Below are 26,396 nucleotides of genomic sequence, written 5' to 3' on the forward strand. Positions count from 1 at the left end.
AAAAAGACAACAATTAAACAATACTAACTATCGCTTCAAACATGCTTTGCGTTGGGACTAAAGATTTCAGGAACTTTTCCCTCCTGGTCACGATCACGACGAAGGGGTCATCGAGTCCGTAACGTGCTGAAATCTGGCGGTTTCTTTGCCAGGGGGGAAGGCTAAGCAGATATTTTGCAAACTTATAGAACACTGTACGGATTGTTTTTTTTTATCATCAACAGTGAACAAAGACCAGAAAGGTGACAAAGCTAAGATATGAGGCGTGGCCAAGGAATTGAAGATTCGTGACAGAATGTGGCGGTTGTATAGGCGTTTACATGATACAATCATCCCATATATTTTTTGGACTTTCTGTTAGAGATCATTTATTAGACTGGACCGGGTAGCTTTAAGATTAGACCCAATTGGCAAACCAAGGTAAGTCATTGATGCTGCTGCAGTAACAGTATTACTACCTAGTGCAAATATGACAGGTGCCAACTCTTTCTTACGACAATTAAAGATGACCACCTCGCTTTTGCTGGAGTTGAATTCTAGGCCTATGTTAGCGTACTCATTAGACAAAACTCTGAAATTACTCTCTATGCCACTGACGGATCTACTCAGATTTAAAATGTCATCGGCATAATTAACAAGAGACAAATCAATTCCACGAAAAATAAAGCACGTTTTCACCGTCTTCTGAGCCTCGATGATGCTGTTATTATAAAGAAGAGGTGATGATAAAGCCCCTTGGCGAATGCCTTTTCGTACTGGTATGAGGAAAGCGGATACAGTCGGGATCTGGCTTTTTACTACTCTTACTCTAACCTTCAACTTAAAATACATGTTCCTATAAGTAGCAATTATAGATCTGTCAAAACCTCTCTTAAAAGCAGAGACAAGCAGTTGTGCATGGATACCCAAATCAAAAGCCCTGCAGACGTCATGGCCTGAAAGTACCACGGTTTCTTCTTGAGCATCTGCGTCCAGCAAAACACTAGACAATAGGCTTTTCACGTGCTCGCGGCTAATATTTCTCTGGAAACCGAACTGCAAGTCTGGCGTACTACAAACATACTTTATCTCCTCAATAACTAATAACTCTATCAATTTAAAAAAAACGGGAGCAACGGTTAATCGGGCGGTAAGAACAACATTCAGATGGGTCTTTACCTTTCTTGATGACAGGGGTGATTACACCGGTAAAAAAAAATATCTGGCACTAGACCACAACTAAAACTCATTCGGAACATAAGTGCTAAATGTATTTCAAACAGTTCACTACAGAGAATCAGATGCATACCACATATATTATCTAATCCTGTTGAATACTTCTTCATTTGTTTACGGATAGCCAAACAAACGTTCAACACACTCACTGGGTGGCCAAGATCCAGTTCAAAAGATTCTAAACAGAGATCAAGATCTCTCTCAAACTTGCACTCCAATTCAGGACCAGGTGCAGCAAACTTGTTCGTGAAATAACTATTCCATTCACTTTCACTAGTGGCTGATTCATTACCAGGCGCTTTAGCAGATCGATTCTTTTTGATGAGCTCCCAAATTTTATTTGGATGGACTCGTTGAGACTCACTGTTTTCATCAATCACACGATAGCGATGCAAGGCGAGACATCTGGAGAACTGTCACTTTGTATACAATCGAACACTGTTTACAACATCTTGTTTAGGACGGCCCGAATCAATCCACACACTAAACCACATTTTAGCTTGTCGACACACATTAACCAGAGCTGGGTTTTCCGACCATCCTGGAACTTCTGACCCAATTCTCACTTTACGAATAGGAACCGCGGTTTTTTCTGCACAGCGCAAGGCGTGAGTTATTTCACTACAGTAGATATTTAGAAGTATTTGTTTCTCATCACATGCAATCGGTGAGCTTTGGAGTAGTAGCTGGAAAGGGACCTTAATCTTTTCCAGGATTCCGTCACACACAGACCTGAACATGGCTAAATTAGCTTTTTGCCATTCAGTCTTTTGGAACCACTTTTTCTCCTTTGGAGCATCATTTGGGGCATTATTCAGGAGGTACTTAATAATGAATATATGAACCACTGAAAGGTGATTAGAAACACAAAAGCCAAAATCTACCTCACTGTCTCCGTGAGTCATCAAGTTGGGAGAGCCGAGACAAAAGTCGAGTAAGGACGTGGACCCATAATTATGCACATACGTGCCGTCTGTTCTATTTCTCAGTGCCCACAGACTCGGGCAGGCGTTGAGCAGGATTTGACTCCTCGGATCATTAGCATCAGAGTGGTTAGAGTTCATATCTCTGGCAATAATACATGAAAGTTTTTCCGCCGCGCAGAATGTAGCAACAGCAGCTACTTTTCCACAAGCAATATTAAACTTATTGTCAGATTGAACATTCTTGTAGTTCGTTGGCATATAGACTGAGAGCACTACAGTATTTTCAATTTTCACTGCAATATAAAAGTCCGCTTCTTTAAACGTCGAGGCACGAAGCGAGGCACGGATAATGACGGCAACACCACCAAAAGGACGACCTCTTCCCGAGCTCCTAGAAGGAATGCCAAACACATTTACGTTTTCGTTTAGTTGTAAGAGCTGGAGTCTCTCAGCCAACAGGAAATGTTCCTGCACGCACACAATGTCAAATTTGCTAGCAAGGTTTTCTAAAAGTGGTAATTCAGACAGTACTCAGCCTTTTATGTTCCAAATCACTATTTTCAGAGTGCTGGAGCTAGTCATCGCTTAGATAGGGCCTTTTTGGCTTCTGGATAACTGAAACTATAGAAGGGGTACTTATTGGAGCCACAGAGGGTGCACTTCATCTGGTTCTGGCACGGGGTGTCTTTAGAATTAGTATGGCCTCCTCCGCAGTTTGAGCATCTTGCTTTATTAGAGCAGTCCTTTGCAATATGCCCATAGGCCTGACACTTATAGCAACGCCTCGGGAGAAAAGGAGTCCTCAACTGGAATTCGTTCGTAGCCTATAATAAGCGGAGATTTCACCGCGGAGGCTAGATGATGCTTGGTCACAAATTTCAGTTTGAACGATCTCGTTTTACCAATCTGAGAGGCCTCAGAACAATTATTCACAAGACCACAAAGATCCTCCTCACTAACGCTAGTAGGTACGTGTCCGATTATGCCACAGAACGCAGGACTGGACATTTTTGCTTTAATACTTGAGTCAGACTTAGCAATAGTTTGTGCTACTGATTTCGCAGCCTCATGATCGTTCAGAACAACTTTCCAGTCGGTTTTGCGAGTTTTCAGTTCCACAATATTTCCAAAGATGCTTCCACATACTTTATCAAGATAATCCTTTTGTGAAACGGGATAGTCCAGTCCTTTCAGGGGATTCTTTAGCACGACTGCATAAGTCAACACTGTCGCAGTTTGCAGTGGAACAGAGGAGGCTGCCGGTTGGGACTGACTCGCGGATCTCACAAAACTGTCAAACCTAGCACTAAGCTCATTCACTTTCCTGGTCAGTGTCGCTGAGATTTCTCCGGGAATCACAGGAACCTTGTCAGCATCACTTATAACATAATATGGCCAATTGACTTCATTTTTATCGCAGTAATTCAGAGCTTTTATGGTATTAAATAAGTAGTCAGTAGGTTTATCACAATTATTTGGCCTAGTTGACTGGCCTACCTCAGACTACAGTAATTTCTTTGCATTCCGTATATCATCCAGCTCGAAGAACTCTGCTGCTTTGCTCATTATATCCGCACTCTGGTTTGCCGCTTTATACGCTCTTACTGCGAAATTCAACACGGCATTCCGAATCAATCTCTCTTTCGCACCAGTATCATCCGGCGGCATATTTCGTACAGAACATAATCACACAGAGTCCGAGTTCAGTCCGTGGGCGGAGCCAAAAATATTAATAGCTGAAATTCACTTTCAAGAGAAGAACGGGAAGCGTTGGAGGTTGCCTACCTTGTCCCCACAGTGTAAAGGGCAAGCCCAGCGGGTACCACGGCTGGCAAGCCCAGCGGGTACCACGGCAATATGACACGTACTTAATGACTCGTACTATAGTTAAATATTTCATCTCATATTTATTAAGATATCTTTTTTAAGGATCAAGCATGCAAACAATTTTTTCTTTATATCAACTCAACATCTGTTCTTCTTATTAATAAGCCCAGTAATCAAGCTTTTGGGTCAATTCAAACATTTAATGTCCTGCAATTAATATTTTGAAAATAAACTTATATTTTATTGTGTATATCAGAGGACAGCGGAACTCCCCATCACAAAGCTCATCACACGAAACTCTGCATCAGTAAAATCAGAAATAATTTTACTTTCAATCAAGCTCCAAGCCTCTGGTTTTTGCGATTCATGAGGTTACAATACAATATGAAAATCATGAAAATAATATAAAGTAAATATTTTTTCTTTGCGTATAATATACTACACGTCGCTTTTCAGTAATAATTAAATTAAAAAAAACAAGTTTTTTAAAACTGAAAGTAAGGGGCTACATTAAAACTTAAAACGTCAATAAATTATTCCGTATATTTAAGGGGTTGTTCCCTCCTCAACGCCTCCCTCTTTACGCTAAGGTGTTTTATTGTTTCAAAAAGGAGAGTTGGGGTAAAGAGTCAAACTTCAGCGTAAATTTTGTATGTGAGGTGAGTTGCCCCCTGTTCGACTCACGCTCTTTAAGCTTAAGTTTTATTGTGCTTTTAAGACACTTCTTATTCCAATTTAACTGTCCTTGTGTTTGAGCAGTCTTACTTAAAGATCATAAACAGTAGTCAATCTTTAGTGTAAATAGGAGGGTTGAGGAGAGGGAGGTCCTCTCCTCATATATGGAATATGGAATAAGGAGGTCCCCTCCTCCACATATGGAATACTTTCTGCTTGTTTTAACTTTTATTGTCACTCTGTACATTCATTTGAAACAACTTGTTGTTTTTTTTTATTTAATTTCTGCGTGCTTTTAAAGAATATCCAACGTAACCCTAAACGCGAGGAGGGCTACCGCCCCCCCCCCCAAAAAAATAGCTATTTAAATAAAAATTTTGAAGGAGGTTACTATTCCCTCCCTCAGCCTGTTTTTTATGGTTAGTTTTAATATTCGTCTAGCAATGCTTTATGGACAATAATATCCCTGCTAAAAATGTAACCATCCACTTATTTATTATGTGGGGCCCTGAAATATCAAAGATTAATCATAGGGTCAACATTTTCATATTTTTTTTCAATGCGAGTTCTTCGAATAATTATATTTTTACAAAGATATTCTCTATGAACATCGGCAAGGGGACAAGAGGGGCAATGCCTCCAGCGAAAGAGGAAAACATTGAACACTGTATTTAAAATCTTATGAAATCAAAACTAGTGGTGGCACTGGATCCCCCCGGGACATTTGTTTGCAGTGCACTGGAATCAAAGAGGATTGGAGATTAAATTCTTAAGGCAGCATTAAAGCAGATAAAGCAGCATTTTGCTGCTTTTTATTATTGTATTATGTTCGTGAACATGGTTGCTTCTAAGTTACACTGTCATTGATGAAAATCAAACTAAATCAAAACTAGTGGTGGCACTGGATCCCCCCGGGACATTTGTTTGCAGTACACTGGAATCAAAGAGGATTGGAGATTAAATTCTTAAGGCAGCATTAAAGCAGATAAAGCAGCATTTTGCTGCTTTTTATTATTGTATTATGTTCGTGAACATGGTTGCTTCTAAGTTACACTGTCATTGATGAAAAAATTTTTAACCAGAAGATTTATAATTTGATTTTTTTTTTTTTTTAAGTTAAAGATGATAAATGAATTAAAATGGCATAGATCAAGATCCATGGCTGCAGACACATCAGCAGGCTTTGAACCTGTGTCCCCATAAAATCTCGAAATTGTTGCAACTCTGACTAGAATATTTTAAACTTTCAATACAATGTACGTATTTTGTTCAAATTTATCTCCCTCCCCCAATGAAGATACTTCGGCTGGTCCCACTCGTTGGATATCTCTTAAAATAAACTGGTACACAAGAAAAACCGAATTTAAGATTACAGATGGTAGAAAACTGAGAACGAATCTTCTTGGAGATACCATGCCCTCTCTCCCCCTAGTTTCCATGAACTAAATTCCAAAGTTCTCAGAGTAAAAGAAATGTGGTATTTAAGTAATAAATTGGTTGTGTAAGAGCGAAAAAACAGAAAATTATCTATCTAGTGAGCACAACCCACTTTCACCCCGAAGCACCAAAGTTCATAGATTTATCGGGACTCAATAATTACCCTTATATCATATTTCAAAAATAAAAGAGAAAAAAAAAGAATGAGGTTTTATAAGACCAACGAAAACATTGGATGAAACAAAACGTATATTTCGAAAGGACAACTGCCTCTCTTCTTCAGCGCTACAAGAAAAAGTTAAAAGGAAACATGTCCACACTGTCTGAACGAAACAAACCAGATAAAAACAAACAAAACGGAAAGCAAACCTAGGAGCAAAGAAACACGGAGAAACATCAGAAATTACATACAATTAAAATAAAAAATTAGCAGAATTAAATATTTAAAAGCCAAAAGTCATAATTCTAAAGCCAGAGAAATATCCGGGGGGTGAATTTTCTAGGGTAAATGTTACGCGGGGGGGGGAGAGGTGATTTGACATAATTAAACCTACGATTAGCAAAAAACGAAGCTACTCACACAATTCGTTCAGAAAATGTAAACATGTTTCCTTCTAACCTTTTCTCGTAGCGCTGAAGAAGAGAGGCGGCTGTCCTTTCGAAATGTCCATTTTGTTTCATCCAGTATTTTCGTTGGCCCTACAAAACTCCATTCTTGCTTTTCTTCTTTCTTTTTTTCTTTTTTTTGCGATGGCCGATCAGTATGGTTTACAGAATTGCCCTTGTATAATATTTACTATATAAATGTACATACCATCCTGCCATCTATGTAATTTTATTCATTTTCTTAAGGTCATTGTCAAAGTGTATGGGTAATTTATAAAATTGGGAACTGGCGCTAGTGTCGGCATAAACAACATCAACATCATCTAACCTTTGGTGAAACTTGGCAGTTTTTCAAACTTTGTAATCGTTTTTCTGTCAGGAACTGATATCAGACACTAATTTTAGCAAATTCACAAATTAATTAATTATTCTCATTGTTACAATGAAGAAATACCAAGTATCATCGAACGCTAGATGGCGTTGAGGGATTTTTGTCCCTCAACTCCACTGGCCTAGTAAACTGGGCCTCTAGATTTAGTTTCGTTTGAGCTTCTTCAGTATCATAATTAGCAGTCCGCTTCACCAAATTTTATATCCCAGAGGATAAGAAACCGAGACTGGGGAACTAATTTTGTTCAGAGCCTTCAATACAAATAAATACGAATAATAAATAGTTTCGTCTGCCTTTATGCCTTTCCAAAACTAACCTGACAAGTATGTGTCCAATAAAAGAATCATGCATACTCCCCCCATTTACCCGTGCCCCAGCCATTTAAACATTTGCCTCTGAATTACTTGATCTATCTGTCTTGGCTTTTCTCTGTCTACAATTAGCCATGTCTTGATGCCACCTATGCAACCTACTGCAAAATACTTGACAACTTCAATTCAATTTAGTAAGGCACTTTTGAATAATTCCTATTAAATTCTATTTCTATATTAGTTTCTTCAAATGTCTATGTTAATTCTATTCAAATGTCTTCAATACAAATAAATACGAATAATAAATAGTATTCTTAACAACTAAAGCCGATCCACAACAAACTTTAACAATTTCTATTTAATTCTATTACTGAGTTTATAATTATCATTGAGTTCTCACCACAAAAGAATGACGCATACATTAAAAGCTTCATTTGAAAAATTGAAAGCTTTTGTCTTGACTTTCTGTAAACTTCTATCTATCGTTAAACTTACTTTCTAAACTTATTTTCTCAAAATTTTCAAGGGAATCGTTTAACCAGGATATCGTAAACAAAACTTGTTCTTCCATGGGCGGCACATCATATTAAGGATGAAAAACATTTTAAATTGCAAATTCAAATGCAGATATATGTATCATTCATGTTGCAAAACAATCCACTAAGGGAATGCAAGACCCAGCAATGAGAACCGTATTTTAATAAGGGAAACAACAATCTAAATTGAAGATTATGCTGCTAAGACAGCAAACATAAAGTGAAGAAGGGAATTTTTGATGAACGAGAAATTGTTATATCAGCACATAAGATACTAAAAATAGTATTCTAGCTGTTAAAATGTTAACCAACATTTTTTTGCAGCACAAAATTTGATGTTCTTAGGTACAAGAGGCAATTTCACAAGGGTAGGAATGTGCCAGCCATGTAAGCGTGAGAGGGAAGGCTCTGAGCCTTCTCAGACCTCCTGAAATCGAAAATTTGTACGATCTCTCGCCTAAACTTCCGTATTTGGTATTTAGTTAGCCTGTTTTTGCCAATAAGACAACCCCCCCCCCCCCTCTCTTTAAGAAAATATTGTTTGTTCTTCACCCAACTTGATGATGTGAGTTTTTTTTTATTTATAAAATTTTGTTCCAATTTAAATACCTTTATTATGTGTTTTATAAACGTATGTATTAGATCCCGAAGCCACGCCAAAAAGCCGGTGGCGCGCCGCCTAAAAACAACCGGCGGCGTGCCGCCGCGCGTGCCTTAGCGCGCTGACGCCGCCGCTGAGTCTATCGGTGGTGGCGGCCATCATACGCAGCCGTTTTTTTTTTTTTTTTCCTCTCTTTTTTGGTTATCGATATCGACCTCCGGGCTTCAGCCGTCATCCCGGCTAATCTGTTTCTTAAAAATAAATACTGTCATTTTGGGCTCGCCATGTATATCGGTTCATAGGAAGGAGAAGAAGAAATTTTTCTTGAAACAAAAATTCTGCCTTCCACTTTAAAATTCTGTTCATTTTTCTTTCTGATTTTTCGGATGAAAAGAGGTAGGTAAAAGAGCATTAAGCAATTAAGGATGTTGTCATAGGCAGCGCAATCGAGCTGTCTAAGTAAAGAACAATGTTGACACAATGTATTATTTTTTTTTTAGTTTTTTTTTTCATACCAGGGCAATTCGTATCGTAGGAGTTGTCGTAGAAACTTCAAAAAGGGCTCATTCGATTGGAAATTGGAATAACTAGTGCCCTTTTTAATAGTCGAAAGTGATTGAAAGACAACTAATACCCCTTCCACGCCCTCCGTTTCCCCAAACACATCCAATCAAAATTTAAAGATAGGCATTTTGTTCAGAGTACCTGATTTTCAGAGAGGAAATATGTTGTTTGAGGATGTTGCTCTCCCTCAACCCTTAGGGAAAGGGTTTTATAGTTATGCTCAGGGGGTATATAAGAACGATGTTGACACAATGTAGTATTTATTATTTTTTCCCTTAGACCAGGGCACTTCATATCGAAGAAGTTGTCGTAGAAACTTCGAAAAGGGGTCATTCTATTAGAGATTGGAGTGGCTTGTGCCCTTTTTAATAGTCTAAAATGATTGGAAGGCAACTAACACCCCTTCCAAGCCCACCATTTCCCGAAACACATAAAATCAAAATTTTGAGATAGCCATTGTGTTTAACGTAGTTGAAAGTTCTGGAACTTAGGTCTTAGAGGATGACAACTACCCTCACAGCCCTTAAGGTAAGGGTTGTAATGTATGCCCTGGGGGCATACACGGTGTTAATGGAAAACGTTGCCGTAGAAACTAAAAAAGAGATCATTAGTTTGGAAATCGAAAAGCCTTGTGCCCTTTTTAATAATCAAAAGTGATTGGAAGGCTTCACATTTTTATAGTAGAGATCGATGTGGGTATAATGTATCACTTTGTTGTTGTTGTTTTTGTTTAGACAAGGACACTTCGTATCGAAGGAGTTGCCGTAGGAACTTCGAAAAGAGCTCATTCGATTGAAAATAGAAAGGGCTGATGTCCTTTTTAATAGTCGAAAGTAATTGGAGGGAAACTAATCCCCCTCCCACGCCCACCCTCCCGTTTGCCTTTATGTTTAAAAAGTAAATGTTGCCTTAAAATTAAATCAAAATGCACTTTATTTATGCTAATTCCCAATACGGCATCTCAGCATTATCCCAAGAGCGACTTAGGGTATAATGTTCAAACTTTCAGAGCTTCTTCCGCTCTTAAAATTTGACCAAATGAAAATAGCGTAAGTGTGTCCAAGCTATCAAAGAAAGTAAACAAATTTTATTGCGAATGTTATCAAGTTTTCCATTTCAGGTCAACTAGAGGAGGTATGAAACTTAAATTAAACACTACTATTTGTGTCCAGATTTTGATAAAGGTCTATGTTGCTAAATTTTGCTGAAAATTGTTTTCCAGCATACAAATAGCAGGCAAAACTATAAATTATTAAAAAAACGAAAAGATTTAAAGCATGATTTTATTTTTCCCTGAAAAGACTCTGTCAAATTAAAACGAACATAAATTAATTAAAAAAACTGTTTCCAAAAAATAAGTTTTTTCAAAGAAAAGTAAAGAACTCCATTAAACCAAAAATGAGCAAAATTAAAATCAAACAATCTACCAAGTATGAAACTACCACAAATCAGCATTGATAAATAAATAAAACCCAAAACGAACAGAAATTACAATAAATAACCGAGTCAAACTCAAAACGAGCAGAAATTAACATAAGTTTGGCGCAACACCCCTATGCCTTCCCAAGGCCAGAACATAATTTTTACTTTACTGACAAAACTACAAATGAATATGCATTGTCAGTTCAATATACATATACTGATATTTAGTAATCAAAATGTTAATATTATTTGATTTATTAAAGTTATAAAAGTAAAAACATTTATGTTTTTTCAGTAAAGTGAAAATTATGTTCTGGTCTTGAGAAGGCATAGGGGTTTTGAGCCCAACTTATGTTAATTTCTGCTCGTTTTGAGTTTGACTCAGTTATTTATTGTTATTTTTGTTAGTTTTGGGTTTAATTTATGTGTCGATGCTGATTTGCGGTTGTTTCCCGCTTGGTAGATTATCTAGAGCTAGTATAGAAATATATATATAGAAATGAAGTACATTTTTTTTGCACAGTCAACAGAGCACACTGAAGTTGAAGTAGCCTTAAACTTTGACTTGAAACGTTATAACTTGACCACTTCTTTCAAAAAAGAATTTCGGAGGGTTATTCCGTGTTGATAAGAAAAGAGGGTAAAGGTTCAGTTTAGTTCCTCCTGTAGTGTAGGGCGCAGGAGTCCTATGGGGAAAGTGCTGGTTTGTTCTCCCTTATAAAACAACTTATTCCAGCAGATACAGAGGAGAAGCCCATTTGCAGCATTCTGTGGGACCCCAAGGTACAGTACTAGTATCAGATCCCGCGAGTGGCAGTTTAAGCTCTTCAAGTTCTGGCTGTACCGGCCATAAGTGCCCCAGCTAAACGGCTTTTTAGCACGAGAGGACTAATAGTGACTTCAAAAAGATCAATGGCTCCAGGCAGAGTGAACGAACTCAATTTTGTTACATCAATTGTAACTGAAGTGATGTAACCGCTGATTTTAAATTTTTGGTGTTGTTAAGCCATGGTATCTAACTTGTATACAGTCTTTTTTCGATGTTGTTATTTGTTTGTTTGTTTTTTTTTCACTTCCTTTTCGTATGTATTAGATGAACAGAGATGTTTGAACTTCAAACTTTGAAAGTTATATACACATTAGCCCAAATCATTAACAAGAAGGAAATGACTAAACACGGGATTTTATAGGAACAATACGATGTTAAACATAAACACAACATAGGTTTCCCTGGGTCTAGTGGCTAAAAATGAGAATTCTACTTGGTCTGATCGACGGTGAACATAATCACTTTCCGTACGGCCCAACATATTCCTGTTTTGTCATATTGTTCTTGTATGTTTTTAGCCAATAATTTAAAAATCCTTACTGAAATCGAGGTTAAACGTGCTTGGTGCAGTGGACATTTTATTAATATTTTTAATCAGAAAATTCAGCGCGCCGTGGCACACCGCCGGTCTAAAAATCGGCGGCGCGACGCCAAAAAAATTTCGGCGCGCCTGGCGGGGCGCCGCCGCGATACTGAATCACACATTCGCCACCGTCATTTCGGCGTGGCGCGGCTTCGGGGATTAGTATGCATACGATTATTATATGTAAAAGTTACTTTGCTCAGTGACCTCTGGGATTTTAATAAGGAAAGAATGAAACTCATTTTGTATGTAATTTTGAATAGTTTTACTAGTATGCATGTATTTCACAAGTTTACCTAGCATAGGGATACCATAAAGATCTTGTGGTAAAGGCTCCACTGTGCCGGGTAAAGAAAGTAAAGCCTCAAAACCCGTTAAGGCAGGTGGTATTTCTTCTGATGAGCCCTAATGGAAGGTACTACTTAGAAATATTTCTCTAGATTTACGGTGCTTTTGCTTGTAAATTTATAACGACTTACATTTATTGATGACGACTTTGCATGGATTTGGACATTTCTATTTGGTTGATGGTTCGGTTATACTGTTTGGTCCTAGGTAGTTGGATAGATGAGTAAGGTCAAAACTTCGTTCAAGTGCATATTTATCTCAATTGCTGGATTAGGATGACAGTCTTTGTCTTCTTCTTCTCTCTCTCTCTCTCTCACATTTTTTTTCCTTTTTTTTTCTTGCCAAGTAATTACCTCTAAAACATTATATAAATATGTTTACTCTTTAAAATTCATTTAAAAATCAGTAAAGCAGTTAAGTACGGATTGGTGAAAACACGGATAGGAACGAGAAGATATGGAAGGTTTGGTTGTTGCTGAAGTGGCTTGGATAATGTTGCTTGAAATGACAAAGTCCTAATGTAGCTGGTAGAGTAAGCATCATGTTCACTTTCAAGTAAAGTTTAATTCTAAACCAAGTTTCTGCACCGGGTTAATTAAGTTTTACTGCGCGCCATTTCGAACAATTTTACCAGTAATAGCATCAATTTTTGGTTAAAAATGATACAAAAATGACAAGAACAAAATGTAGCTGGAAGAGTAATCATAATGTTCTTTTCCAAATAGAGGTGTTTTTCATAAACTGGGTTTCTGCACCGGGCTAATTAAGTTTTACAGGGTATCATTTCGAACACTTTTTTGCCATTTAAAATCAATTTTTTAGTTAAAAATGGCACACGAGCTGAAAAGAACCAAATTGTGACAGTAGAGTAAATACAACATTTATATAAGAGGAGACATATTTGTTCTAAACCAGATTTCTGAACAGAGTTGATTATGTTTTACAGTGCATCATTTAAAAGAAATTTTTACCATCAAAAGCCCAATTATTTCGTCAAAAATAGTGCACAAAACGACATGAGTAAAGTGTTACTGGTAGTCAGCATAATATTCACTTTCAAGTGAAGGTTTTTTTTACGTCAGATCTGAGTTGGGCAAAAGAAGAGCTGAAATTGCTTGCCGTCAATGAGTGCCTCTGTTGTGCATTAGTGCCTCTGTCTCTGTCATCGGCAATGAGTGCCAGTGCCTCTGGGGTTAGTGCACATGTTGTAGCACTTCTATCGTATTGGTATTCGAGGAGTTTTGTGAAAGTTAACCTGGCCCGGGGTCTTCTAAGTAGACCGATAAGACTTCCGAGGTCTCTGTCTAGAATCTGTTTTAAGCCCTATCCTGTTTAACACCCTGACATCTGGAATAGCAAAAAATATCGCCAGAGGGCTTAGTATCAATCTTTGCAACCTCAGCCTGCTTTCGTACGCGGATACCTGCTAATGCTAAGTTGCAATCTTGTTTCTCTGCAAGAGAATATTGACCGCCTGATTACTGGATATGAAAGTATTGGTTTACGAGTTGACGCATTTAAGACTGAGTTTCTGGGATTTACTTCTTCGGCAAGAAAGCAACTATGCAGTGAAAATACATATGTAAAGGTGGGACGAACGAAAATTTTTCCGGGAAACTCTATGAAGTAGCCTATCTGGGAATAACGTACGGTCAAGATATAAGAAGTTCACGTTTATTGATAATAGAAAAAATATCCAAAAGTATTCGATCAAGTTACGGTAAACTTGTCTCTTTGAAGTTTAGCCTGAACAGGAAGATTCTTTCAAAGCTTTATGCAGCAGTGGCTCTACCTCACCTGCTCTATGTATCGCCATTGTGGGATTGGTTCACCCAAAGTGTTAGACTATAACTCCGGTCAATCTATTACAAGTATCTAAAGTTTTTACTTAGATATCCGCTCCGTGAACGAAACACATTCATCCGGAGTTCCCAAAATATGGTTGACCCGACTGACATTATGCCATCCTCCGAAAGAAACGCCGAAAAAAGGGTAATGGATGCTTTGTGCAAATTTCTTCCCCTACACCTTATCTACGAGTGTGAATGAAGAAGTTGTTGTTTGAGTTTATTCTTTGGTGTTGAAGTGTTTTTGTTTTTCTTCTCTCCTTTTCCTTACTTCGCTTTCCTTTTTTGTGCATGAGCGGGCACAAATAAATTATTATTATTATTATTATAAATCGCCTCGGTTCAGGATATTGCATAATTTTTACTCACATCTTAAGATTTGAGTTTTATCTATTTGTTTAGTTTGTTTCTATTTCTTTATATATTTTGTTTAATTTAGCTGAATTCTTTTTTCGCCGTTGATAAGTGCTCCTGGACGTGGAGTCGAAATATTCAGAATTTTATTATTTAAATTTTTTTTTGTTCCACTGCTTTGTTTAAGGATTATACCCATTCTTCTCTCTATATTTTCATTTATGAAAGTCAATACCCAAAGAACGGCTGAGGGTATTAAGTTGAACATTTGAGGAGATGCTTAAGTGAATTTTTAAGAGCTATCGGAGGGAAACCAGCCCCCTTGCCTTTTTTAGATGCTCCTTTCCTTCATCACTGATCAAAATTTTTTTAAAGCCAATTTTTCTTATAACATTCAAAAGGTCTAGTAGCTATGCCTCGAAGATGGAACGACCCCCCCCCCCCAGCCCCCATGGAAAACATTGTAAATTATGGAATTTGGCCATTTTTACATGCAGGATTTATCATTAGGAACAGGGGGGATGTTTGATTCTAGGCGTTTTCGAAAATGCTAAGGGTATTAAGGTTCAGGGTATTTAACTTCAGGGAATGTTGAGGGGTATCTAAAACTAAATCTAAATAAGCTATGTGCATCCTGTTTATCAAAAAGGTGTGCCTGCAATATCACAAGAACAGCTGAGGGTATTAAGTTTAAAGTTTCAGGGCATGTTGAGGAGAATTCTAAAAAGTGTTACCAGTTCCCCTCCGATTCCCTCTTCAGCTGCCCTTCCTCCAAAGATTTCTGATCAAAATTCAAAATAGTCAAAAAATCAATCAATCAATTTGTTCAATCAATAAATTCACAACAAAAGAACACTTCATCTTAAACTCCCCCGTAAGGGTCTATGGCAAAAATAAAACAGGGGTATAGTCAAATAACTATACCTCCGGAGATGACGTAACCCCTCACAGCCCCTTGGGCAAGTGTTGTAATCTATCTAAGTAGCCCATTGTTTATACAAAAGGTTTTTTAATGGGAAAAACGGGTATGTCTGGTTCCAAGTCTCCAAAAAGGCTATTTTGAATATTAAGATAATATTAAAAATATCAAGGTAAAACTTGTAGAAAATGTAGTGGAGGATGTCAAACAAAATGACTTACACTATGTTCAGGAGAATTGTCAAAAGGACACAACAGCCATATCTAAGGAACGGATAAAAGCATTAAGTTGAAATTTTAACGGCATGTTGAGAGAGATGTTGAAGAGGGACGAAGGGCATCCCCCCCCCTCTTTCTCTTTTAGACGCTCCTTTTAACACTCAAAGAGATCTTAAAAAGCAATTTTATTCCAAATAGTCTCAAAGTCTAATAGCTATGCATCTGGGGATGCCATTCTTCCAACCCCCAGGGCAAGGAGCTTAAATTATTAAATTTGTCCTTTTTTACATGTAGGATTTATCATCGGGAAGGGGGGAATGTTTGATCCTGGGTGTGTCCGAAAAGGCCAAGGGTATTAGGGCAGAATTTCAGGAAATGTTGAGAAGTGTGTTGAGTTAAATCAGATGAGACTATTTATACCCAAGTTATCAAAAAGGTGTATCTGTAATAATTTAAGAACGGGTAAGGGTAATAGCTCGAAACCTTCAGGGCCAAAACTGCTACTACTGCTACTATTACGGTTGCAAATGAGACGGGCTGTGACAGCAAATGTGAATTCTTCCAACTGCGACAACTTCCAACTGTGACTGCGACTGCTCTTAACTGCTACTTCATCTACTTGTGAATACTTTCAGGGAATGCTTAGGGAAATGTTAAACTATGAAACTTTAATCTTGAAATAACATTACCTTAAGTTTTGACACTTTGATGAAACTTTGATGCTGAAAATAAAATGTGATGTTTGGGGAATTTTGAAAAACTTGAAACTTTGACAATCAACAGCGAACAAGAACTAATTAAAAAGAAATCTTTTCGGAGAAGAAATTTGTCAAAGAAAAGTAGTCATATTAAACTTAAGATCAGCAGAAATAAATTCCCATAATAACTCAAACCCAAAACTACCAGAAATTAATATTTAAGAATAAAGGAAACCCAAAACGAACAGAAATTAAATACACAATCATAGTAAACAAACATACAATAGGCACCAATACAATTGAATAAATTAATCTTAAAACGAGTAAAACTTAAATCTAATATCCAAATATGACCTAAAACGGACAAAAATCACAACAAATAACAGTTTGGCAATTGCCTCCTTCCCTTTCCCGTAACTGTAAAAGTCTAAAGCCTACTGGGTCATTTGTGCTTTACAGGAAACGAATTCTATTGCAAATATTTTTTTTTTGTACTTACAACACTGAAAATAATAATAAAACTTACAGTGAAGTAAAATCTTGGGCTGCTGAGCTTTTAGCAACTAACATAGTTACATAAAAAATATTCAGTTTAATTTTATTAGTTCTTTCCAAGGACTGTTCAAGACACATAGTTTTTAACAAAACACAAATGGCAAAGTAGGCTTTAGAATTTTACAGTCAGGTGAGGGGGAAGGGGGCAGTTGCTAGACTCTTGTTTGTAGTAATTATTGTTCGTTTCAAGTTTGATTTGAATATTCAATTCAATTTTTACTCGTTTTAAGATTTATTCATTAAATGTTATTACTGCTTGTTGCATGTTTGTTTGCTTATTTTTTTTATCTAATTGTTTATTTAATTTCTATTCGTTTTAGGTTTCATTCCTTCTTTAATAGTAATTTCATGTCGTTATAAGTTTCAATAGTTATACGAATTTATTTTTGCTGGTCTTAAGTTTAATTTGACTCATTACTTTTCAGCAACTTAGGCTACGTAGAGAGAAGTAAAATAATAGCTGATGAAAACTAATTCAAAAACAAATAACAATGGGTAAACAATAAGGAAATATGATTCATCTATGCTTAGTGCATATTATAAAGTAAGAATTGAAAAATTATTACACAAAAAATACACAAAAAATAGGCAATTACGTCAAAGGGCCTTGCCGTATATATTAGATTGGATATTGAAGTGGCCATTCGGAGCGATTTAATTATTTTTAGGGAGATGGTATTTGAGTCCCTCATGCTTCAACTTCGTTTAGGTGTTTATTATTGCTGTTTAATATTTTTCTACGGCCCCACCCCCACAATTTTTTGTCCGACTCGTAAAGAAGTAACAGAAGTTTTTAAAAAACAAATTTTTTGTAGGTTTCGTAAAAAAAAAAAAAAATTGCAGCACGTAAAATGCTGGTAGCGACTATAAAAGCACGAAAAGCTCTAGTAAAAAGGGATTTGATCTTTCATTTGTCGAGGAAGCAGAAACTGCCCTAACCTGTTTTTGGGCTAACGCTTGCATCTGCTGCAACATAAGCCTCTCTTCTTCTTTTCCGACGCCTTTTGTTTGCAGCATCTCCAAGAGTTTTTTGATACTTTCATCACGAGCTTGTAGTGTTTGTTTTTGTGTTTCTATCCTTAACTCAAGCTCCTGAAAATGAAAATTTTCCTGAATAACAGAAGTTCCATAAAAAAAAATTGTTGACCGTATAAAGCGGAGAGTAATGAAAAAGAAGGAAATGACAAATTTAGAGCAAATTATAAGAAAATCGAGCAGAGAAGTAAAGATTAAAAACCGACGACTGAAAAAATAAAAATGGCTAGCTAACAAAATATTTTTATCATTTATTCATTTTGATGATTATTTATTTTGTTTTATTGATAACTACTTTGTTTTAATCTATTTATAACTGAGCTGCCTACTATTACTGAAAGGGCCAATAAGTTCACTGACTCAAAATCATAAGACCAATACAATGTAGAGGTTGCAACATATAGGTGACTGAATGAGTAGGAAAATGTTTGACGAGTCGTCAGGGCTAGGACCACAGCCCCAATTTCAAAAGAATCTGGAAAAGCCGTTTTGTATTCCTTGCCGTTGCGTTGTGTTTTTTCATGGTTAAAAAAAGTTTGGAGGAATAGGAAGATAACTCTGTAAACCAAGATTAGAATTTTGGAACCTACAGTGACGACAGTGGTCAGATATGGCACTGAAGCATGGGCGCTCCGAAAAGCATGATGAAAATTTCCTAGATGTTTTCCAGAGAAATTACCTACGGATTGTTCTGGGTAATCGGCTGACTGTCCGTATTTCAAAGAGTCGTCTGTACGAAAGGTGTAGTTCCATCCCGCTTTCTAGGGCTATAATGAAAGAACGGTTGAGATGGCTAGGGCATGTTCTGCGGATGAAGGATGACAGATTGCTGAAGATTGTCGTTTTCGGCCAACCGTCTAGGGCTAAATGGAAACCAGGTCGTCCGCGGTTGGGGAGGGGGGGTGATGTCATAAAGAAAGGTTTAAAGGAGGTGGGAACTTCCCGGGAGGGTGCAAAAAAGGGAGGCTTTGGATAGATTGGGATCGAAGAGGAGTGTGCGCAGCTGTGTTGGCCTCAGGTGGCTTGGTGCTGTGGTGAGTTTTTAGTAGTAGTAGTTGTGGAAACTTTCTATACAAAAGCCATCGAAATTAAAGGTAAATGTATGCTAACCTATTAACAACAAATACACAGTTTCATAAAAGCTACCTTATAATGACTATAAGCCGAGCCTCCAATTTTAATCACCAATATAATCAAAAAATTGAAATAACCTATCTCTAAAAAGCCCTTTGACAGAGTAGGGCAAATAACTCAGCAGGCTGGGAAACAAAGGGCTTAAAAGGACAATGCACAAATAACTTTAGTGTGTGCTTTTCATTTGTCCAGCCACAAAGAAATAAAAGTTGTTTCCAGCAACAAAAAAGAAGGAAAAAGACAATCATAGGCAGCGCGCTACCGCTGCCTAAGTAAACAACGATGTGGGCATAATGTGTTTTTTTTTTCTCCATATCCGGGCACTTCGTATCGAAGGAGTGGTCGTAGAAACTTCGAAAAGGACTCATTCCATTGGAAATTCAAAGGGTTAGTGCCCTTTTTAATGGTCGAAACTGATTGGAGGGCAACTAGCCCCCCCCCCCCGCCCATCATTCCCCCAAACACATCCAATCAAAATTTTGAGATAGTCATTTCGCTCCGCGTAGTAGATTTCCAGATAGAAAATATATTTTTGAGGAGGAAACTCCCCCACAACCCTCAAGTAAGGTTTCTATATAAGGTTTTTATAGAAGGCGTTGTCGTAAAAACTTCAAAACAGGCTCATTCGATTGAAAATTCAAAGGGCTAGTGCCCTTTTTAATAGTCGAAAGTGATTGGAGGGCAACTAGCCCCCCAACCCATGCCCATCATTCCCCCAAACACATCCAATCAAAATTTTGAGATAGCCATTTTGCTCAGCGTACTAGATTTCCGGATAGAAAATATGTTTTTGAGGAGGAAAATCCCCCACAACCCTCAGGGCAAGGGTTTTAAGTTACGCCCTGGGGGCGTAAAAGGTTTGTATAGAAAGCGTTGTCGTAGAAACTTCAAAAAAGGCTTATTCGATTGGGAATTCAAAGGGATAGTGCCCTTTTTAATAGTCGAAAATGATTGGAGGGCAACAATCCCCCCCAAGCCAATCATTTCCCCAAACACAGCCAATAATAATTTTTTGATAGCCCTTTTATTGAATGTATTCGATTTCCAAATAGAAAATATATTTTTGAGGAGGACACTCCCACAAAGCTCTTGGGGCATGGGTTTCAAGTTTTGCCTTGAGGGCTTGTTAGGACGTTAAGAATGGCTTTGTCGTAAAAACTTCAAAACAGGCCCTTTCAATTAGAAAATCGAAGTTATATTGCCCTTTTTAGTAGTCTAAAGTGATTGGAGGGCCACTAACCCCCCCCCCCCTTCCACGCCCATTATTCCCCCAAACCCATCCATTAAATATTTTGAGATAGCCATTTTGTTCAGCGTAGTTGATTTCCAGATAGAAAATTTGTTTTTGAGGAGGACACTCTCCCACAACCCTCAAGGCAAGGGATATAAATTATGCCCTGGGGGCATATAAGGTTTTTATTGAAATCTTTGTCGTAGAAACTTGAAAAAGGGTCCATTCGATTTGAAATTCAAACGGCTAGTACCCCTTTAAATAGTCGAAAGTGATTAGTGATATTTTTAACTGTTGTTGTTGTTTTGACCAGGGCACTTCGTATCGAAAGAGTTGTCGTGGGAACTTCGAAAAGAGCTCATTCGATTGAAAATAAAAAGGGCTGATGCCCTTTTTAGTAGTCGAAAGTGATTGGAGGGCAACTGATCCCCCTTCCATTCCAACCCTCCCACGCCCACTCTCCCATTTGCCCATTATCTTTAAAAACTAAGTGATGCCTTAAGATTAAATCAAAATGCACTGTGATAATGCTAATTCCCAATAAGGCTTCTCAGCAGTATCCCAAGAACTACTGAGGGTATCAGGTTCAAACTTTCGGGGCTACTTCTGCTCTTAAAATTTAACCAAATAAAAATAGCATAAGTGTATCCAAGCTATCAAAGAAAATAAACAGATTTTTTTTGCGAATGGTATCAAGTTTTCCATTTCAGGTCAACTGGAGAAGGTATGAAACTAAATTAAACAGTACTATTTGTGTCCAGATTTTTAAACTGGTGTATGTTGTTAAAAATTGCTGAAAATTTTTCTCAAGCATACAAATAGCAGGCCAAACTATAAAGTCTTTAAAAAACGAAAAGATTTAAAGCATTATTTTCTTTTTCCCTGAAAAGACTATGTCAATATAAAACGAACAGAAATTAATTAAAAAACGTTTTCAACAAAATAAGTTTTTCAAAGATAAGTAAGGAACTCCATTAAACAAAAATGAGCATAAAATAAAATAAAATAATCTACCAAGCGTGAAACTACCACAAATCAGCATCTATAAATAAATGAAACCCAAAACTAACAGAAATTACAATAAATAACCGAGTCAAACTCAAAACGAGCAGAAATTAACACGAGTAGGACTGAAAACCCCTATGCCTTCCCAAGGCCAGAACATAATTTGCACTTTACTGAAAAAAATACAAATGAATATAAATTGTCAGTTTAATATGCATATACTGATATTTAGCATTCAAAATGTTAATATTATTTGACTTATTACAGTTATGAAAGTAAAAACATTTATATTTTTTCAGTAAAGTGCAAATTATGTTCTGGCCTTGGGAAGGCATGGGGGTTTTGAGCCTTACTCATGGTAATTTCTGCTCGTTTTGAGTTTGACTCGGTTATTCATTGTAATTTCTGTTTGTTTTGGGGTTTCATTTATTTATCAATGCTGATTTGATATAGTTTCACGCTTGGTAGATTGTTTGATTTTATTTTTTACTCATTTATTTTTAATGGACTTCTTTACTTTTCTTTGAAAAACTTATTTTGTGGAAAAAGTTTTTTTTAATTAATTACAATAAAGGTTTACAACAAACGCCACCACAAATAAGAATAGGGTTAACAGTCTCAAGCATTCCAAAAGGCTTGAGTCTCATTTTTACTTCACTGACTACAATATATATTTCGAATTCATCAGTAAATAATTTTTCGAAACATCAGTAAAAAAAAAAAAATGAAGAAAATCATATATCTAAGTAAGGCTACAGGAAAAAAAAACATTTCTTAGATTAATTACCTTTTAGGTACTTTTTTATTTTTTGTTTTTATGTTTTATTCTATTTAATCCAAACATATGGCAAATCAATGCCAACATAAATTTTAAATAGGTAGTTTTAAAGCAATCAGTTTAGCTTTTTAACCAATATTTAGAATTGAAAAATTAATAAATGATTCCCTAATTGCTTTACTTTGCATTTTTTTTGTTAAAATTCAAGCATTAAATTTAGCATTATATGACAAAAGAAAACTGTTTAAGATCTATTTTCCACAATTCTGTGCGATATATGGTAACCTTAATTCATTTTTAGAACTCCTTTTATAACTAACGGAGGTTGTTCTTTTCTTGCAATTTAAGACCGTTCATTGCATTTATGCGTCCGTTTTCTTCTTTTCTCTTCGTGTTTAATTCAGTCCTTCAATGGCGGGGGGGGGAGGTTATTATTCTTACTCCTACTTCTCTGGTTTTGGAGAATTTTCTCTAAAGAGAAAAATTCTCCGAGTCTACCCCTTCGATGTTAGGGAATTCGAATTATAGATTCGAAACGTTTATTGTTCTTTTCGGCCAACCCACTAGGGCTGAACGGAGAGCAGGTCATCCTCGTCTGGGGTGGGAGGACGTCATAAAGAAAGATTTAAAGGAAATGGGAACTTTGTGGGAGGGTGTGAAACGGGAGGCTCTGAATAGATTGGGATGGAGGAGTGTGCGTAGCTGTGTTGGCCTCAGGCGGCTTGGTATTGCGGTGAGTTGTTAGTAGTAGTAGTAGTATTAAATACTTTTACCATTGACTACGCTTTACAACATAAAACTGTAAACACAGATTACAACTTTCTATAAAAATTTGTTTATCTAAAAAAATTGTAGTTTTATTTAAACTTTTCTCGCTCAATCAATTTGAATTTGCTGATTGGGACGAAATGAGCCATTATCGCTAAAAGCTAGGAACTATGAGTATTTTCGTGAAAATAAGATACTCTATCTTATTTAAGCCGTTTTCCATGTACGCTCTTTCTGGGGAAACTAGTTTTTATTTGCGATATTCTGATTGGGAGATCGATTTTTTCCAGAAAACGGTAGGCAGTAACAGTAACAGAAAACAGTAAGCACAAAACAGTAAGCATTGAAACAGTGTTTTAGCTGAACCAAATTTTTAAAGCTTTCTTGTAAATAACAATTTTAGTAAACAGTAACAGTAAACAGTAAGTAGAAAACAATAAGTATTGAAACAGTGTTGTAGCTGAACCAAATTTTTAAGGCTTCTTGTAAATAAGAATTTTAGTAAACAGTAACAGTAAGGAGAAAACAATAAGTATTGAAACAGTGTTGTAGCTGAACCAAATTTTTAAAGCTTCTTGTAAATAAGAATTTTAGTAAACAGTAACAGTAAACAGTAAGGAGAAAACAATAAGTATTGAAACAGTGTTGTAGCTGAACCAAATTTTTAAAGCTTATTGTAAATAAGAATTTTAGTAAACAGTAACAGTAAACAGTAAGGAGAAAACAATAAGTATTGAAACAGTGTTGTAGCTGAACCAAATTTTTAAAGCTTCTTGTAAATAAGAATTTTAGTAAACAGTAACAGTAAACAGTAAGGAGAAAACAATAAGTATTGAAACAGTGTTTTAGCTGAACCAAATTTTTAAAGCTTTCTTGTAAATAAGAATTTTAGTAAACAGTAACAGTAAACAGTAAGGAGAAAACAATAAGTATTGAAACAGTGTTGTAGCTGAACCAAATTTGTATAGCTTCTTGTAAATAAGAATTTTAGTAAACAGTAACAGTAAACAGTAAGGAGAAAACAATAAGTATTGAAAGAGTGTTGTAGCTGGACCAATTTTTCAAAGCTTCTTCTAAATAAGAATTATAGTAAACAGTAATAGTAACAGTAAACAATAATCAGTAATAGTAAACAGTAATCACAAAACAATAAGTATTGAAACAGTGTTGTAGCTGGACCAACTTTTCAAAGCTTCTTCTAAATAAGAATTTTAGTAGACAGTAACAGTAAAAAGTAATAGCAAACAGTAATCACAAAACAATAAGTATTGAAACAGCGTTATAGCTGCACCAAATTTTCAAAGCTTCTTGTAAATAAGAATTTTAGCAAACAGTAACAGTAAACAGTAAGGAGAAAACAATAAGTATTGAAACAGTGTTTTAGCTGAACCAAATTTTTAAAGCTTTCTTGTAAATAAGAATTTTAGTAAACAGTAACAGTAAACAGTAAGGAGAAAACAATAAGTATTGAAACAGTGTTGTAGCTGAACCAAATTTGTATAGCTTCTTGTAAATAAGAATTTTAGTAAACAGTAACAGTAAACAGTAAGGAGAAAACAATAAGTATTGAAAGAGTGTTGTAGCTGGACCAATTTTTCAAAGCTTCTTCTAAATAAGAATTTTAGTAAACAGTAATAGTAACAGTAAACAATAAACAGTAATAGTAAACAGTAATCACAAAACAATAAGTATTGAAACAGTGTTGTAGCTGGACAAACTTTTCAAAGCTTCTTCTAAATAAGAATTTTAGTAGACAGTAACAGTAAAAAGTAATAGCAAACAGTAATCACAAAACAATAAGTATTGAAACAGCGTTATAGCTGTACCAAATTTTCAAAGCTTCTTGTAAATAAGAATTTTAGCAAACAGTAACAGTAAACAGTAAGGAGAAATTAATAAGTATTGAAATAGTGTTTTAGCTGAACCAAATTTTTAAAGCTTTCTTGTAAATAAGAATTTTAGTAAACAGTAACAGTAAACAGTAATGAGAAAACAATAAGTATTGAAACAGTGTTTTAGCTGAACCAAATTTGTAAAGCTTCTTGTAAATAAGAATTTTAGTAAACAGTAACAGTAAACAGTAAGGAGAAAACAATAAGTATTGAAACAGTGTTGTAGCTGGACCAATTTTTCAAAGCTTCTTCTAAATAAGAATTTTAGTAAACAGTAATAGTAACAGTAAACAATAAACAGTAATAGTAAACAGTAATCACAAAACAATAAGTATTGAAACAGTGTTGTAGCTGGACCAACTTTTCAAAGCTTCTTCTAAATAAGAATTTTAGTAGACAGTAACAGTAAACAGTAATAGTGAACAGTAATCACAAAACAATAAGTATTGAAACAGCGTTATAGCTGTACCAAATTTTCAAAGCTTCTTCTAAATAAGAATTTTAGTAAACAGTAATATTAACAGTAAACAGTAATAGTAAACGGTAATCAGAAAAAAGTAAGTATTGAGGCAGTGTTGTAGCTGGACCAATTTTTAAAGCTTCTTCTAAATAAAAATTTTAGTAAACGGTAACAGTAAACAATAAGCAGAAAACAGTAAGTATTGAAACAGTGTTGTAGCTACTGAAGTTATCAAGTATTTTACAATAGGTTGAATAGGTTGCAACAAGACGCTGTGTTACTTTATGACAGAGAAAAGTCAAGACAGATAGTTCAATTAATTGAGATGAAAATGTTTAAATGGCCAGGGCACGGGTAAATGGCAGGAGTATAAGAATTTTAGTAAACGGTAACAGTAAACAGTAAGCAGTAAGAAAACGATAATCAGAAAACAGTAAGTATTGAAACAGTGTTGTGGCTGGACCAATTTTTCAAACCTTCTGCTAAATAAGAACTGTAGTAAACAGTAGCAGTAAACAGAAAACAGTAACAGAAAACAGTAAGAAGAAAACAGTAAGTATTGAAACAGTGTTGAAGCTGGACTAATTTTTCAAAGCTTCTTCTAAATAAGAATTTTAGTAGACAGTAACAGAAAACAGTAATAGTAAACAGTAATCAGAAAACAGTAATAGTAAACAGTAATCAGAAAACAGTAAGTATTGAAACAGTGTTGTAGCTGGACCAATTCTTCAAAGCTTCTTCTAAATAAAAATTTTAGTAAACAGTAACAGAAAACGGTAACAGCAAAAAGTAAGCAGAAAACAGTAAGTTTTGAAACAGTGTTGTAGCTGGACTAATTTTCAAAACTTTTTCTAAATAGGAATTTTAGTAGACAGTAACAGTAGGCAGTAATAGTATTCAGTAATCAGAAAACAGTAAGCATTGAAATAGTGTTGTAGCTGGGCCAATTCTTCAAAGCTTCTTCTAAATAAGAATTTTAGTTCCGCAAATTATGGAAATCACCCTAGTCTGGATCAAGTAACATAAGAGAAGTATGACAAAACTAAATAAACATTGACAGTTCACGCTAATGTGCGATATGTGACAACCCTAAGTGTTTATATAGAGCTCTCTTTGTAAGAAATCCGAGATTTCATTTCCTCGCAACTTGAAGCTCTTCAAAACTGTATTTATATTATCATTTCGTTCTTATCTTTGCGTTTTCAGTTGTATTTTGCAACTTAAAGTGTAG

At 35.9% G+C, this 26,396-nt stretch overlaps 1 protein-coding gene across 3 annotated transcripts in view; it reads right to left on the reverse strand.

Moving 5' to 3' along the window:
• The window catches only part of brp (ELKS/RAB6-interacting/CAST family member bruchpilot), a 381,921-nt gene that overhangs the window by 251,166 nt on the left and 104,359 nt on the right, over positions 1-26,396 (reverse strand). For all 3 annotated transcript variants that reach the window (XR_016143547.1, XM_089107019.1, XM_089107018.1), the window contains exon 3: positions 17,802-17,954. Coding sequence is in view for 2 of the 3 variants with exons in the window: in XM_089107019.1 (XP_088963145.1) it covers positions 17,802-17,954 (153 nt within the window). In the remaining variant the exon portion in view is untranslated. The remainder of the gene's footprint in view (positions 1-17,801; positions 17,955-26,396) is intronic.

Source organism: Artemia sp. Qi Xiang Cuo, chromosome 21, assembly GCF_049724085.1.
Source record: "Artemia sp. Qi Xiang Cuo chromosome 21, ASM4972408v1, whole genome shotgun sequence".
In the NCBI taxonomy this organism is placed as follows: Eukaryota; Metazoa; Arthropoda; class Branchiopoda; order Anostraca; family Artemiidae; genus Artemia; species Artemia sp. Qi Xiang Cuo.